Source organism: Gekko japonicus, unplaced genomic scaffold (assembly GCF_001447785.1).
Source record: "Gekko japonicus isolate JY-2015 unplaced genomic scaffold, Gekko_japonicus_V1.1 scaffold315, whole genome shotgun sequence".
Classification (NCBI taxonomy): Eukaryota; Metazoa; Chordata; class Lepidosauria; order Squamata; family Gekkonidae; genus Gekko; species Gekko japonicus.
Genome location: NW_015160844.1, coordinates 1,003,875 through 1,019,504, shown reverse-complemented (window position 1 = coordinate 1,019,504; position 15,630 = coordinate 1,003,875). Strand labels below are relative to the sequence as shown.

General features: G+C 47.1%; 1 protein-coding gene across 1 annotated transcript; it reads right to left on the bottom strand.

The window, feature by feature from the left end:
* Positions 1 to 1,994: 1,994 nt before the first annotated feature.
* Positions 1,995 to 4,995, bottom strand: IRF2BP2 (interferon regulatory factor 2 binding protein 2). The gene is made up of 2 exons (XM_015419846.1): positions 3,559 to 4,995; positions 1,995 to 2,743 (listed from the first exon to the last, which is right to left on the bottom strand). The coding sequence occupies exons 1-2, from the start codon at positions 4,589 to 4,591 to the stop codon at positions 2,034 to 2,036; spliced, it is 1,743 nt and encodes a 580-aa protein (XP_015275332.1). The 5' UTR covers positions 4,592 to 4,995; the 3' UTR covers positions 1,995 to 2,033.
* Positions 4,996 to 15,630: the final 10,635 nt, after the last annotated feature.

Genomic DNA, 15,630 nt, shown 5'->3' with positions numbered 1-15,630 from the left:
ATGGGTATAATACATGAGGTATCATGTCAAGAGAGAGATTTTTAAGAACTTCTTACCATCTATCAATTCAAATTCCAATTTTAATAAAGTGCCTAAATACACATTTCCACATACTATAGTGGTTCAAAAGAATCCTTTACAGTTGTATATATGTGCGTTTTTCCCCTCAAACTGTCTAAATGTGTTTACATAAGACACCAGTCTGGACTATATTATTTCTATCATTTTAAAGAGTAATGAATTGAATTATCATGCAAATCTTGTTATTTAATATTACACTGACCTGTAATATGAAACACAATGCTAGTGGGTGTGCTTATTAAAACACTTCATAAAGAAAGTTACTGTGCATGTGCAGTTTGGATTTTCAAATGTCATGACCATTTAAAAAAAATCTACCAAAATCTATTCTGCATTAAAAAGCAGCCTGAACATTATTACATAAGAACAGTCTGACCAAACAGCATCCAAAACTGTTAAACTTAGTCGTACAGATTTCTTTCAACATCAATACGTATAGTGTTATTTGCCACAGAGATTGGGGGGGGGGACCTTATAACCATCTTTCTGCTTCAACAGTTGCTTGCGACCATATTATAAACACTCAACTACAAGGGGTTGCACAGCAGTGTTGCTAAAACAACTGCAAACAGCACAAAAACACTACAGGAAGGCTTAACTATTTCTAGTAACTGATGATTTATTGGTTAAAAATGTCTGCCGCCTGATGCAAAAAAAAAAAGTGATCAAAATAGTAATTTTACAAAAGAATTCTTGAAAATAGTCTAAAAGGCAAGGCATGCCCATGTGAAACTGCAGTTGACTTAAAAGTTCCAAGACATTTTATTTAAATGAGAATTAAATGTTTCCCCAACATACATGTTAAGAAACTGCAGGTAAAAATTTCCCATTCTTCTTTATGCTGTCAACATAAGCAAGCCAGGCAAAACCTCAAACACTGGGATCTGCCACTACGTCGCAATATGATGTCAGCTATAAAAACAATAGTCCCTAGTTAAGTAAGTTCAAAGTCCACCTGCACCATATTAAAAACCCTACCTCAGCGTTTTCCACAGAAACAGGAAGAAAATGGCAATATCGAATGCTGCTGAAAAGGTACAGATTTATTTAAAAGATGGCAGTGCTATTCTGTCTGCATCAATGTATGGTTAAATCAATAATCAAATTTATATCAAAAATTCTACAAGAGCATTATGTCATCAATGAATAAATGCCATTTTGCAATCTTACAATCAACCACGTGAACAGTGGTCAACTCTGCCTTTTAAGGAAGAAAAACCCAAACTCTCAAAATCCCTAATGCAACTGCTCCTCACTTCCCATACTGCTCTGAAGGAAACTTCCTTCTAGCAACAAGCCGCTCCAAGAATCTGTCCATTTTTGCAGCTGCAACAAGGGAACACTGCTTTCACAAGAAACCCTTGTGCTTTCTTATATTCACCTGCATTTGGGCTGGACTATGTGGCCATCCGGAGTTAATCCTACCAACGACTTTAACCCCATGTTTATATCTAAAACCTGCATGCCTCCAGCTTGGTGGGAGTTAAGGACAAAGATAAGGAAATCACAGACAGTAAGGCAATCATTACAATGTCAGAAGATGTATTTGGCATTTTTAAAAAAGGGGAGGAAAAACAAGTGCATACAAATACAGCTAGAAGCATTTCTTGTTTGCTAAGTGCTCTGTAGAAAAAGCAGCCCAAGTCACAGCCTACACTGAACAGTAACTGTCACCAAGGAAGCACAACAAAGAGTTGCTATAACAAAAAAAAGGAAATGCTTTCATAAGTACATACCTTTTGTCTTCAAAAATATAGAAACACAATGTATTCAAAAAAAGAAATCAAAATTATACAGCCATGTTTTTATGAAGTCTACATTTCCCTTTTCCTGGAGATATATATATATATATATATATATTTATATATATAGATATTTATAGATATTTATAGATATATACAATTCAAGCAGTTTTAGTTTAGGGAGGATGTTGCTCTGAGATACTGGGAAAGTCATGAGTCTCTCTCTTTTTTCACTTTCACATCACCTGCAAGAATGGTTGCAATCTCACCCTGCATGAAGGCCCATGGGACATTGGAACCCACCAGAGGGCACTTCTCGCCACTGGGACAATACACCTCCCCACTAGCGCCTTGCTGTTTGATGCTTTGTCTGGAACAAGGGAAGCAAAACTTGTGGGACGGGACGGAAGGGCACTGCACAAAGTGGGTGTCTTCCAGACGCTCATGACACAGAGTGCAGCACAGAGGGACGCTGGCTGCCAGAGAAGAGTCTGGGAGGCTGGCAGGGTGCACTGGTTCCATCCCTCCAGCGTTTGCTCCTTGACTTGACACCTCTCTGCTAGGGCCCAGCCTTCTTTGGTTCACTGATGGAGAGGGTGGGCTACTGCTATTCCTCCTTGTGGTAGAGTGAACCTGGTTGGCATCTTTGGAGGCATGGTTGCCCCCAGCATTGTCTGCGACTAAAATGAGCGCAGCCATAGGAGACTGGCCATTCTGGACAGCCTCAGGTGGTGTGGTCCGGTTAGAATGAGGTGAAGCAGTTGGCGGTGGTGGATTCATGAAAGATGCAGCTGCCATTGTTATTTTCATTCCTTCTGATGAGGTTGGTAACCAAGGTTGTGCCTCTCCATTGATTTTAGGAGGTCCAGCGTCCCCTTCTGGCTCTGGAGAAGGCTTTCTCTTCCTTGCTGCCCGTGCCCCTATAAACACAGGGTTGGAGAGGAGAAAGACGTTGCAGAAATACAGCTACACCAATGTGTGTGCAGAAGGCAAAGTCCAGGGGGCCACAGTCCAGTCATGCCAAGTACTTGGACATAAGCTGATTTTCAAAAACTGGCTTAAAACCAAGTTAACTTTGGGTTACCTCGGGTAGTGGGCCAGCAGCTAAAAGGCAGGCGAACATTCCGTGCCACTGCTTACGCTACAGTACATGCTGCATTCAAATGCGCCTACACTGTACCACACTCCCACGCTGGCCTTGAGCCAAACAGCCACTGCATCCTTGTAATCCTCCACTCACTCAGAACACGGCCAAGCAAAAAGCGAGGCACAAACAGAATGGTGTGCCCGCTTGCACCCAGACCCGCCTTGGCATGCTGGTAAATGACGACAGCCTTTATGCCTGCTTGTACCTTTGTACAGTTTAGCCAGAGCCGTGCAGAGTATGAGGACCATATGGCCTCCAGCTCTCCCATTCAGCAAAATGTCTGCTGTTGCTTCTCCTAACCGCTTTGCACGCCTCAGGTCAGCCTGAAAAGAATGTGGCCAGGGCTAGGGGAGGGAAAACCCTCTCTGTCAGTGTCTATCAGCGAGCGCCCTGACTCATCCCTCTCACACTGTTTCACCACACCAAACACTCCGCTCACTGCCGCTCGCAGGCACCAGGAAGTGGGCGCGAAATGGCGACCCTCGCTTGTTTTTCCGGGGGGTGGGGGGGAAGAGAGAGACGCTTCACTCCACAGACCCCCGCCCGCTCGGCGCCCGGTCTCAGCCCCCACCTCCCCGTTCTCCTTACCTGATTTCGCCATGGCCCCGTTGCTCTCGTAGCCCAGCAGCCTCCCGCCCGCCATGCCGGGCTCCTTCTTGAATTTGCTGTCGTAGGGCCCCGCGTGGCTGCCGTGCTGCATGGCCAGCAGAGTGTCGCGGACCGTCTTGGGCTTGCTCACCCAGTCCTGGTCCAAGCCGGCGGCCACGGCTCCCCCTCGGCCCTTGTTCTCCACGCCCAGCTGGTCCAGGTTGTCGGCCGAGCCCCGCGCCTGCTGCTGTCCCTTGTCCTTGCCCTCGAGGTCGCTCGCGCCGCCGCCGCCGCTGCTAGAGGACGACGAAGAGACCGAGCCGGGCCGCTTGTGTCCCCCCACCTCCCCAGGCTGCTGCTGCTGGCTCTGTTGCGCCTGCGAGACTGACACCTGCAGCGGGGTCGGGGCTCCGGAGATGGCCGCCAAGGAGGCTGCCGCCGCCGCTGCCGCCCGGCTGTTGATGCTGATGGCGGCGGGCAAGGAGGCTCCGTTCATGAGAGGCACCAGGGTGGGGGGCACGGTGTGCGTCCGCCGCGGGTTGGGGCTCTGCCGGTTGAGCTCAGGAGGCTCCTCGGGCTTGGAAAAGCCGTTGGGCACCAGGATGCCATTGACCTGCCTGCTGCCTCCTCCGTACTCGGCTCCCAGGCGCGGCGGCGGCCGCTCAGAGGGGGCGGCGGCGGCCAGTGAGTACCGCTCGTGAGGCTGCTGTGGGGCGCGGGACGCCGCCTCGGCTGCAGCAGCTGCCGCCGCCGCCGAGTGCATCTCCTTGGCGCTGAGCGGCGGGGGCTGCTGCTTGGCATGGGGCGGCGGAGGTGGCGGGGCCCGGCCCTCCTGGAAGCTGTGCGCTCTCTTCAGCTGTCGAGCCGTGTCGATGACGAACTCCACCCGGTCGGCCCCTTCGTAGTTGACGCAGCCCCTGCAGACCGGCTCCGTGAAATCCCAGATCATGGCCCACGGCATGCGGGGCAAGTCGCATAAGTAGCACGACTGCCTGCGGGAGGCAGCAGCCACGGCCACCGCGGCAGACGACATGGCCCAGTCCAGGGGCAGTGAGCGCCCCGCGCCTCGTCCCCTGCCTCCGCCTCCCCCTCCTCTTCCCACTGCTGCTCTTCTAGCCACCGGAGAGGCTGGGCGTTCTGCAGCTGCCGCAGGCTTTGGCACGGAATGCCACCTCCTCTTCCAAACGACCGAGGGGGAAGGGGGGGAAGCAGCTTCGCCTTCGGCCAGTCTCTCCTAATCCCCCTAAGCTGCAGGCACTCACAGGGACGTGGCGAGACGCATCGCCCGAGCACGGCAGCCTCCGACCCCCACTACAGTGCGCTGTTCCTGCTGCCCGCACCGCGCCGCTCGCTACTACAGCGCTGCCCGCCGGCTGCCAGCCGCCCAGACACTCGCACTGGGGCGGGGACTCCAGAAGCCGTCGCCGCCGCTGTTGCGCTCTGCTCCACTGACTCGATTCTTCGACAGTGCCCAGGAGCGCCTGCGTGCTAGGCTCTCCCCCTTCCTCCCCCCTCCGCCTCCCTTTCCTCCTCCTGCTGCTCATTGAACTTCTGCCAAGACAACAAGAGCTGCAAGAATAACCAGCTCTCTCCTAGTCAGCACACGGGGGGGGGGTAGAGGAGGCGGAGGAGATGGAGGGAGCGGCAGGGCTCTTGCCTGTGAATGGATGCAAAATATGGGGATCTGGGAGCCTTCCCCATCGCTTTCCTTCCTTCCTCTCTCTGTAATGGTTCTTGGATACAAATGCGCAGGGGGGGGTGTTTTTCGGGTGGATGTCTCTCCTATTTTAAAATCTAGGTTATCATTTGAATCCCTTGCTCCAGTTTTTGAAGCATCGGTGTTGACTCCCCACTGTGTGTGACCTTTGGCAAATGGCTCCTGGACGGGTTCTTTAGAACTGAAAACTCCCAACGGAATTGAAGCTTCTGGTCTTCTCTGTAGTGGTCCCCCCCCCCCCCACGCCTCACCTAAAAGGGTTAATCACAGTACCTTAGGTACGGGAGGAAGGGTGGGACATTGGTACGATTAAGATATAAGTGAATCCTTAGGAGCGCTGCCATTCCCTCCAGTTACATCAGGCATTCTTTTCCCCAGTGAGCAGATTTACTTTAAATCGCAGTACCACTGTTTTTATAGGGATTGCTGCCAAGAAAACACGGATACGAGCAAAGCCACCGGCTGCTACCTTAAGCACCCTGGGAATGCCATGGAATTCAGCGGAACTTACTTCTGAGTAGGGATGCACAGACACTGGCAATTTAGAGCTGCGATCCCAAGCCACTAAGAAGTACTGAAATCATTATAACTTACTTGCCAAATGAATGCAGCTAAGATTAGGATGCATTCCTAAAATCGTTTATTCGGGTTGTGGTGCAACTTCTCCTTGCTACCTTAAGAGGAGGTTATTGGTGCGTGAGTTTATATTTTCGAAATCCGTAACAAATGAATAATTTTACTCGCGTTATAAAATGTTAAAAAGGCATCCGATAGTTTACACTACAAAACCCCCACAAAAGAGCATATGGAAGCTCCGGGGGTTGTAGTTTCCAGGATAGCCGTGCAGGTAATATGCACAAAGTTTTTACAGCCTGTTATGCTTAATCATTGTTTTTGCGTTTGGCCTCACGTAGTGGTGACAAGATCCATTTTTTGCTAGTTTCCCCAGCATTAAACTAAGCAGGCCATTTTTTTAAAGCAACAGGGACATTTCTGTCCGTCCGCCCCCCCCCCGACATTTTAACAGTAAATCAGTATTAATGGTGCAAATTACATTTCCCCTAAACATCTACTCATTCAGCCTGCAGATACTCTTCTTTCTTCCACAACAGAAATTCCGAACCGCTCATTTGGCGTTTGCTACCAAAAGAAAGCGACTGTTGCCACTACAAGGAAAAGTGTAATCCTACTGTATATATGTCGGTGTCACTGTGTGTGCATATGGGATTGTGCAGAGTAAACAAAGTAGAAGCGCTTCCCTAAAACTCTTGCGTCTAGGTCACCATTCCCACAGTGCTGCTGAGTTATGTAGGTTACAAAGGAAAAGGGGGGGGGGGGGGGGAGAGGTTCCGGGGTTCAAGCGACGTTCGCATTTTGTTCAAGGGCTTCTGCCGCACTCTCTGCGCAGCCGCACTCGGAGACGTGACTCTATGCAATTGGCACTTGAAGCCTTATTAAATGAAATGCACATTCCAGGGACAGAGAGAGACCTACAGCCAGCACCGCCACTGCGCCGTCACAGGTTTAAGCGCCGCCCTCTTTGCTGCTATTTCTGGGCTCTAAATGCTCCCTCCTCCCAGGCTGTAACTTTTGCTTAAGGTAGCATGAACAACATGCATGGTGTACTGATGGATGGGCGTGAAAACAGTATACTTTACAGTAGATCTTTCTCTTTTGTGTTTTGCATTAATAGGCAATGCATTTTTAGAACAAGTGACGCGGTACTCTTTGTTCATGCATACTAGGTAGTGAGAGGATTTGGCATTGCAGCTTCATGTGCAACAGCCTGGGTAGTCTGCAGTATTTTAGCTCCAGAGGGGGGGGGGTATGTTAGTACAGCAAAACCAAAAAGAAGCCGGGGGTGGGTTAAAATGTAGTCGTTTGCTGCCGCCATGATTTGTCTCTGCAGCAGCTCTGCCTACTATAAGGCAGTTTAACAGTTGCGGACCCTGCTGTCGTGTGCTGAGTATCAATTGCAGACCCTGCTGGTGCTTCCCAAGTGCATTTGCAATAGGAGAGTTTGGGAAGCTCGTGGTTTATTTTTAACAGTCTTCACGAGCCTTTTGGTTGTTGCTTTTTAGTTACTTGTATGGAGCTTATTTACATGTTGAAAAGCACAACCTAGTCTTGCTCCCACTGAGGTGAATGCAATCTATCTGTTGACTCACTGGCTCAGATACTTGCCAACGCCTTTCAGTTGTAACATGAACCTAGGAAAATGTTTCTTCCCCCATCCGCAAACTCAGTTGCTTTAGCTGTCAACTTTCCGACCGCCATTCTTTTCTCTCTCTTTTTGCAAACAAACGCCGCAGGCCGATTTTTTTTTTTTTTAATCTCCTTTGAACTGGAATGAACTGGTTGTGAGTTGGAGGAGCAGAGTGTAGATTATTATCTCTACAACGAGATTGGCAAAGCGGAGGGCGGGAGGAAGGGAAGAATCTTGCTGACGTTTCTGCCTTGTTATTGAAAATGCACAGTTGTTGTTTGAACAGCGTTTCCTAATGAAGCGGAAAGGAGCGGGGGGAAGCAAACCGTTCTCGGTTTTATTGATTTCAAGAGATCACATGGATAAACCTGTTCCAAAGTCACACGCGAAATGTTTAATCCAATATTAACCCGCATTCGATTTACGAACAAATATGGCCTGAAACTCCCGTGGGGATTTCCAGTAGGTGTTGCCGCTTGTTACGGATGCGTTTTCAAGGCCGCCAGCCAATTCTACCAGCACGTAAACCGGTTCAGCGAGGTTGATGCAGGCTGCCTTCTCGCACGAACCAACCTGCGAAGGAAAGGCTGTGCGGACCCAGCCGCGAGAGCACGAGTCCATTTCTCTCCCGTTCCATTCTCAGACTAGAAAACTGCAACCAGGGATAAGCCTGAGGGAAACCCCATTGTTCTCTGGCGCACTGCGGGGTTAATCGTTTCCTGTCCTTCGGCGCCTCCCCAATGAAGCTAGATGAAAAACGTCAACACTGCCTGCCTTATTCACCTAGTCGGGGCTCAAACGACCACCGCCCCTCCCACATCCCTTTTCTCCTCAGCCACCGCCCCATGATCGATATTAACTGGCGTAAACCAGTTGTATTTGGAAGGATGTTTTGTGGACAAAGTAAAATCTGCTCATATTTTTAAAGACACTACTGTTTTTTTTAAAAAATCCCTGTTTAAAGGGCTGGGTTTTTACCTACCCTGGGAAACTGTATCCCCCCCACAGCCATGTCTACAAAGTATTTAAAATGGCATCAGCCGTCAGCCGCCCAGCCCCCTCCTGCCTTCATGTTGGTTTGGCCAAGCAAGGGTTAATGCGTCTTGTTTTCAGTTTTAAAGCCGCCACGCCTTTTACATTGTTGCTCCGTCGAATTCTGTCAGTTGTGCTCCCTTCGTGCTTTGTAGCTGTGTGTGTGCGCTGTTGATGTTCTAAAGAAGCTATGTACTTAAAGTCAACAGAGTTTTGTTTTTGTCTTCCACCCACTGCCCTGGTTCTTTCTCCAGGGTGAACTTGGATTCTTTCCAACGCGGCTGCAGCAAATGCTGCCTACACACACACACACACGTTTTGAGGGGGAAAGAGAGGGAGAGCCGGGTTTCTAGGGTGAGGCAATGCGTCTGCAATTCGCAGAGACAAGGCTGGAATTGTAATTGCTTCCATCATGTGATGGCTTATGAAAGAGGAAGTTCGGATGCTTTAGTCACGTACTGCTGTGCCCTCTCGCTTAGCCTCCGGGTCCTGTAAAAGGAAAAATGCATATATAAGTTGTCGGTACTGGCGGAGAGCCAAGAAATCGCCTGTTTGAGCAGGGAGGAGATTGTGACCGGTGTGAGCTATTAGCTAAAAAGAAGCGGGGGAAGGGACTCAGGGAACGAAACTTTTACGAGACTGGGGTTCTTTTCGTCAAGCCGTGGCTTGCTACGGCAATCAGAAGTGACGCTGTTTAAAGGGCAATTTTAAAACGAAAATGTGTTTAATTCCGCAAGAGGGAAAAAAAACAGGATCGTTTTTGTTTTTTAAAAAAGCACTGGCCCGACATCTGCTTCTCCTCCTCGAAACCTGATATTTTCCAGGGCATGGATACCTTCTGGGAGTCAAACAACGGCTTGTGGGGGAAGAGTTGCTCTTCTGAACTGGACTGAATCAAGCCCTTGGAACTTAACCTTTTCAGGGCTTCCATTGTTGCTTGGTAATTCTATATTTAGGAACAGCTATTGCTAGAGGACACCTAATGGTGGTTGGCTGTAATACCAGGCGCTGGCAAAAGAACTTGCATAACCACTGAAAAAGACAAACATGCTGAAGACTTCAGATTCTGTTTTTGGTCAAAATATAAAATCAGGAGACCTGGTGTCTGTTCTCTCAGGCACAACGGACTTCCTAAATAGGGAAATTTGGTTATGTTTTATGACTCAAAGGCAATTATTTTAATTTAAAAATACCCTGGAAAAAAGAGACCTTTGGCAACCCTAGATATGTTAACTAAAGAGAATGACCAGGATTAGGCTGTAATTTATTAGCCTTGAACTAGAGCTGAAACAAGTGTTATCTGTTAGTCTGTCCTCTGTCAGAGGGTCTGAGCACAAAGATCACTGTCACCTATGTGAATGTTGTCTACTATTAAGAGTTGAATGTAGAAATCTGGCAACTGGCCTTTCCTTCAACATATGGTTAAGGTTACCTCCATTCTGCAAAAAGTCAACAAAAACCAGTGTCTTAGTTTTCCTGTTTTAGACTGGGAGGCCCTGGGGAAATTGGCTCAGCCTAGTCTACATCAGAGGAAAATATGTAAGATTATCTCCCTTATAAATAAAAGCCAAATGGTGGTGGCACTTCTCTATAACATTCCACATGCTCCAAAATCAGTTCGCTCTCTGATCTGTCATTCAGAGGGCCTCCCTATTCACTGGCTGCTTTGCCTGAGTTCTGCCTCCAACATTCTAAACATTTTGCTAATCCTCTTCCCCCACCCCCCAGCCAGTCAGAACACAGAGGTTATTTGCATATGCAGCATCATTGGCCTCAGCCTCGGAACACAGAGGTCGTTTGCGTATGCAGCTTGATTGGCTTTTGCCTCTAACATTCTAAACAGTTTTGCTGTTCTGAAGTAGGGCTGCCAAACCGCGGCGGGGGATCCATGCGTCGTTGCAGGATCGCTGCCACGGGGGGGACAGCGATCCGCGTTGCACCAGCGTCGGCAGGATGTGACGCTACGTGTCGCCCTGGCAACAGGACTCCAAACAGCCCCTTTGCCAGAGCGACGCGTAGCGTCACATCCTGGCGATGCCGGTGCAACGCGGATTGCTGTCCCCCGCGGCAGCGATCCTGCGATGACGCACGGATCCCCCGCCACGGTTTGGCAGCCCTATTCTGAAGTAAAATGTGTCCAATCTCCAGGTGAGGGCTGGAGATCACTCAGAATTAGAACTGCTTTCCAGATGGCAGAGATCAGTTCCCCTGGAGAAAATGGTGGGCTCTGTATCACGTTCTTTGAGGGGTGGTGGGCAATATGCAGATCCTACTCCTACATCAAAGGTGCCTTGTGGTGAGGTGTGAATCTTCCGTTCCCATGGCCACCTCTTGATTTGCAGATCTGGTGCTTGCTCCAAAGCCATAAATGCTATTGTCTTTAGATCCCAAGCCAGATTAGGAGAGTAGGGTTACGTGCTCTTTCCCATTCCAGAAATGCTGGGGTTCGCTGGGGATTTTCCATAGCTCTCAGAGTGGGTGCAATGGCGCGGTGTCTTCTCTATCCCAGAGCATCACGGGATACATTCCAGGGAAGCACATGGTCCGTATGTGCAGCAGCAGCCCAAGGCCAGTCTATTTCTAGGCGAGCATGAGATGCAGAACAAAGCAACACAACCAAACAGCAATCCCTGAACACACAATGCAGAGGTACTTATGCTAGAGACACACACAAACAGCATCACCACTATACAGAAATACAAACATAGGCTCATATCGTAACAGTACAAAGCCATAGACTCCACCCTCCAAACCAACTGTTCCCTTCTGGGGAACCATCATTGCCAATCTCCAGGTGAGGGCTGGAGATCACTCAAAATTACAACTGTTCTTTAGGTAGCAGAGATCAGTTCCTCTGGAGAAAATGGTGGACTCAGTGTCATTATACCCTGCTGAGGTCGCCACAGCAAATTGACACTGAGTGTCCAAGGCGGGGCACCCGCCCAGAGCCTCTTTCTAGAGGTCGTTGTATTTATTTCTACAACGAGCCTTTTTCCTAGTAGTCTAAATAAAAGATTCCATATTAGGGTTGCCAGTCTCCAAGTGGGGACAGGAAATCTCCCAAGATGGCAACTACAAAGGTCACTTCTGGAGAAAATGGCTGCTTTGGATGGTGGACTCTATGCCATTATATCCTCCTGAACTCCCTCCCTTCCTCTAACCTCGTCCTCTTCAGGGTCCACTCTCAAAATCCCCTGATACGTCATAACCTGGAGCTGGCAACCCTATAATCTAAATAAATATATAGGACTGGGGAATACTAATGTACCTTGTGTGAGAAGGATCTGTGGGTTGGAGGGATAAAAAAAACCCTTTTTCACTAGAAAGCTAAAGAGCATATTTCTGTTTCTCCCTGTTTGGAGTAGATGGGGAAGATAACATTACTCTTCGAGAAGAATATATAAGTGAGGAGAGAAACATGGCATGAGGGGGCTTATAGGAGGAGAAATGTAGACAGTAAATAGGGGGAAGGATTAGGAGAATATTCCCTCATCTTTCTAATGCAGTGATCACCAGCATGATGTCTGTGGGTACCTGGGTGTCCACCATTGTGTTTCCTGCTGTCCATTTTAATGTTCCCCAAAACAGAAAGCAAGTCTGGGTTTCCCCCATCTCACAGGAGAGGAAGTGAGTCTTACTGAGAAAGATGGACTATAAATAATATAAATAAATAAAAGATCCCAGAAGGCATCATCTTTGTATCTGTAGAAAACACCTAGTCGGAAACAGTGTTCTCCATCACTGGAGGGCGGGCTTAGAACCTTTACAACATCTTGTAATTGCTGTCTATGGTAGCCATTTTGTGATTGGCTCCGTCTTGCATAGCAGCCATATGAAGAATGTATGAACGCACAAAGCTGCCCTATACTGAATCAGACCATTGGTTCATCACGATCAGTAGTGTCTACTCAGACTGGCAGTGGCTCCCCAGGGTCTCAGGCAGGGGACTTTTACATCACCTACTACCAGATCCTTTAACTGGAGGGGCTGAGAATTGAACCTGGGACCTTCTGCATGCCAAGCAGATGCTTTACCACTAAGCCATGACCCCTCCCCACCATTTTGTGATGGTGCCCACATATAGGGAAGTGAGATCTTTCAGTTCAGTTAGAGATTTCCCACCCCTCACCTGTCTACTGCTGTTCAGCTGGAGGAAAATGTTAAGGGTAATAAGGTGATAGCATTGCACTGATGCCATAGTGTCGCTTCTGGTATGACCCGGAAGCGATGTCATTGTGTCGGGTGTTGCTCTATCATTCATCCAGAACTCTGTGGCTCACCTCACTCCCATGGCAAGTCTCATGCCCGTTGCTTATCCACTTCCCTTTCTCAAAATTCCAGAAGTGCCCACAGGCTCAATATGGTCGGGGTTGCTTGAAAGATTTCTGATATGGGTGTGTTTGTGTCTAAGAGTTAGTACCCTAGTCAGAAACTACTTTTCCTCTTCCAAATGGTTGTTACAGTGTAAACTAAGCCCATTATTTTTAATGTGGTCTGTGTGTTTTGGATGCAAAGAGGCATGGTGTTTGAATTTTAGATTTCTGAAAAGATGTGAACTTTACCCCCTATTTTTCTAATGAGGGTCTGGGAATAACCTCAGCAAATTGTTTTACAAATAAACAGGAAACTATCGAATCTGTGACCCCGATCATGAATAGCTCTAGCTGTAGTCATGGCTTGAAACACATTAGTTCAATAGGCCAAAAAAGCTCCACAGAAAATGGGGGAAAGCCAAGAAATTCACAGGAAACACATTACAGAATGAGGGGTAAACACAGAACTAAAAATATAACTTGCTTGAAAAGTTCATTTTGCAAGCTCTTTGATAAAATGGACATTAAACAATTAAGTTGTTTTTTCTTTTAGACTGTTAACTCTTCACCATACTCAAGAATTGCATTGTTAAAAAAGAGAACATTGTAGAATATTACAGCAATTTATTGAGTATCTGTGAATCATGACAGATTGGGGGAGGGCTAGGGTAAACCCTTAAGGCACTCAAACTCAGAAGAGACTGTATATTAGAATAAAATATTCCAAGCCAAAGCCAAAACTTTCTCAAGGCCTATGCAAGGAAACATTAAGCTGTATCCAATATAGGTGCTCCTGTGTTAATAGTTTGCCTGCCCTACTTCAGCAAAAGTAACATGAGGTGCCAGTCCCATATGCATACTGTAAAAACAAGTGTCTGTGAGACAAACACTGAAGTACTATGTAAGCTAGCTCTTCTATAAACCCAAGGGATCTAGCCAATTTGAACTGTAGTCAAGGACAGCAAACTTTGAAAAGGCTTGTGGTACAGTGGTTAGAGTGGCCAACTAAGGCAGGGGGACCCAAATTGGCTGTGAAGCTCACTGTGTGATGCTGGAACAAACTGGAACAAAATTTTAGTCCAGTGGCATCTTTAAGATCAACAAAGTTTAATACTGGGTATAATCTTTCATGTGCATGCACCTGAATCTATCTTCGTGGGTGATCTTGGGGAAGTTACTGTCTTTCAACCTAATCTGAGGTATCACAGGATAAAGTAAGGAGGGGGGGACCCTGTCAAAAATGAGCCTGAGCTCCTTGGAAGAAGGATGGGACTAAAATGTGTTTGATTTAAAAAAGAAAACCCTTACTTTCCATCACCATTATTTCCCAAAGGTGGAAGTTATGATGATCAACTCTTCAGGTTTCAGCTGTATTTTTTGGTACCAGATTTTAGGATGGAAGATCAGGGAAGAAAGATGTTGGACAAATCAAGCACATTCACAAATACATTTTCTTTAATCTCCCTGGTCTCATGCAACACTGATGGGTGCAAAAGCTTTGAAGAAGGTTGTTTAATCATGCCTAAATTAAGTTATCTGCATGATTATAATTGTGGTGGCTCGATTTCATTATATAAGTACTTTCACAGGGAGAAAGAGGGTAAGAAATGGTGCTCTCATTACGTAGAGGAAGAAATAACAAGATTGCAGTGGCTGGAAGTTAAAGCCGAGCAACTTCGATTTAGAAATGAAGTCTCCTTAAGGGGGGAGGGGGACAGATGGCCAAAGGAGGCATAGGAGGGTGGGTACTATCTAATATATATTCTTGAAGTAAAGACTATAGCTTTTCAAAGTATATCTTTAGGCCCCAACTAAACATTATATGCAAATATGTGTAAGGAATGCCAGCAGCCACTTGTTTTACGAAATAGCTGTTCTGGGAGAGAGCAGCTTGGAACAGAGACAATGCAGTTAGGAACAGGTGTTCAATTCTCTCTCTACCCTGCTCTTTTCCTGCATTTAGTAATATTTGGAAATCTCTACTCTGTCTGTTCTATGGGCACCTGGTTGTCTGGTTTAGAGTTCATAGAGCTCAGAGGCAGCATGGAGAGTGAAAATAAAGTGAATCATCACGTTGCATAATTGACAGCTGAACATAAAGCTGGCTGGTGTTCAGGCATTCCTATTCTGCTCTGTTATTGTGCTTGCTAGGCACAGGGACCAACAGTTTGCTTGTACACCCTGGCATGCACACTGTTTGGCTGTCTAGGGGATACAAATGAATGCTATACTGTACTGCAATGCAAGCAATAAGCAATTCTGCTACTGTTGAGTGGACAGAGGCAGAAATTTTGCTTTCATCTCCAGGAACACAGGCAATGTTGTGTACTCTGTGTATGTGAAGAGGCAAATGTTATATTTGCTCCCCTCCCCCAAATCCGGAAGATTCTGCTGTCTCTTTTCAATAGTGTATACATGGTACAGTCAGTAACCGGGGGGGGGGGGGGGCTTATGGGGCACATCTAATAAAGTTTTCCCCAGCAAGAGTAAAAGGCAACTCAAATTTGGGTAGCAAGATGGCCCAGTTGGAGAGTCCTCTCCCCCTCCCCTGTTGGTCTTCCCCTAGAAGTTGCAATCCCAGCTGTTGCATAAAATTAAAAATGGTTTAAAAGATCACAGAACTACATATAATGTGTAATTCACCTTTAGGGAAAATGAAAAGAGGGAAAACATGTATCATTTTCACAGACCTCTATCAGGTGAGCCTTCCCTTGATCTCTTCTAGGTTGGCATACAGATGCTCAACATGGCTCATGATGGCTTTTATTTATTATTTATATATTATTTGTGACAAATGAAAATGT

Bases quoted from the DNA above. Each gene is read 5' to 3' on its own strand.
- IRF2BP2 (XM_015419846.1), bottom strand. From the start codon at position 4,591: ATGTCGTCTGCCGCGGTGGCCGTGGCTGCTGCCTCCCGCAGGCAGTCG. The intron at 2,744-3,558 runs GTAAGGAGAACG...CTGTGTTTATAG, and splicing joins CGGGGCCATGGCGAAATCAG to GGGCACGGGCAGCAAGGAAG.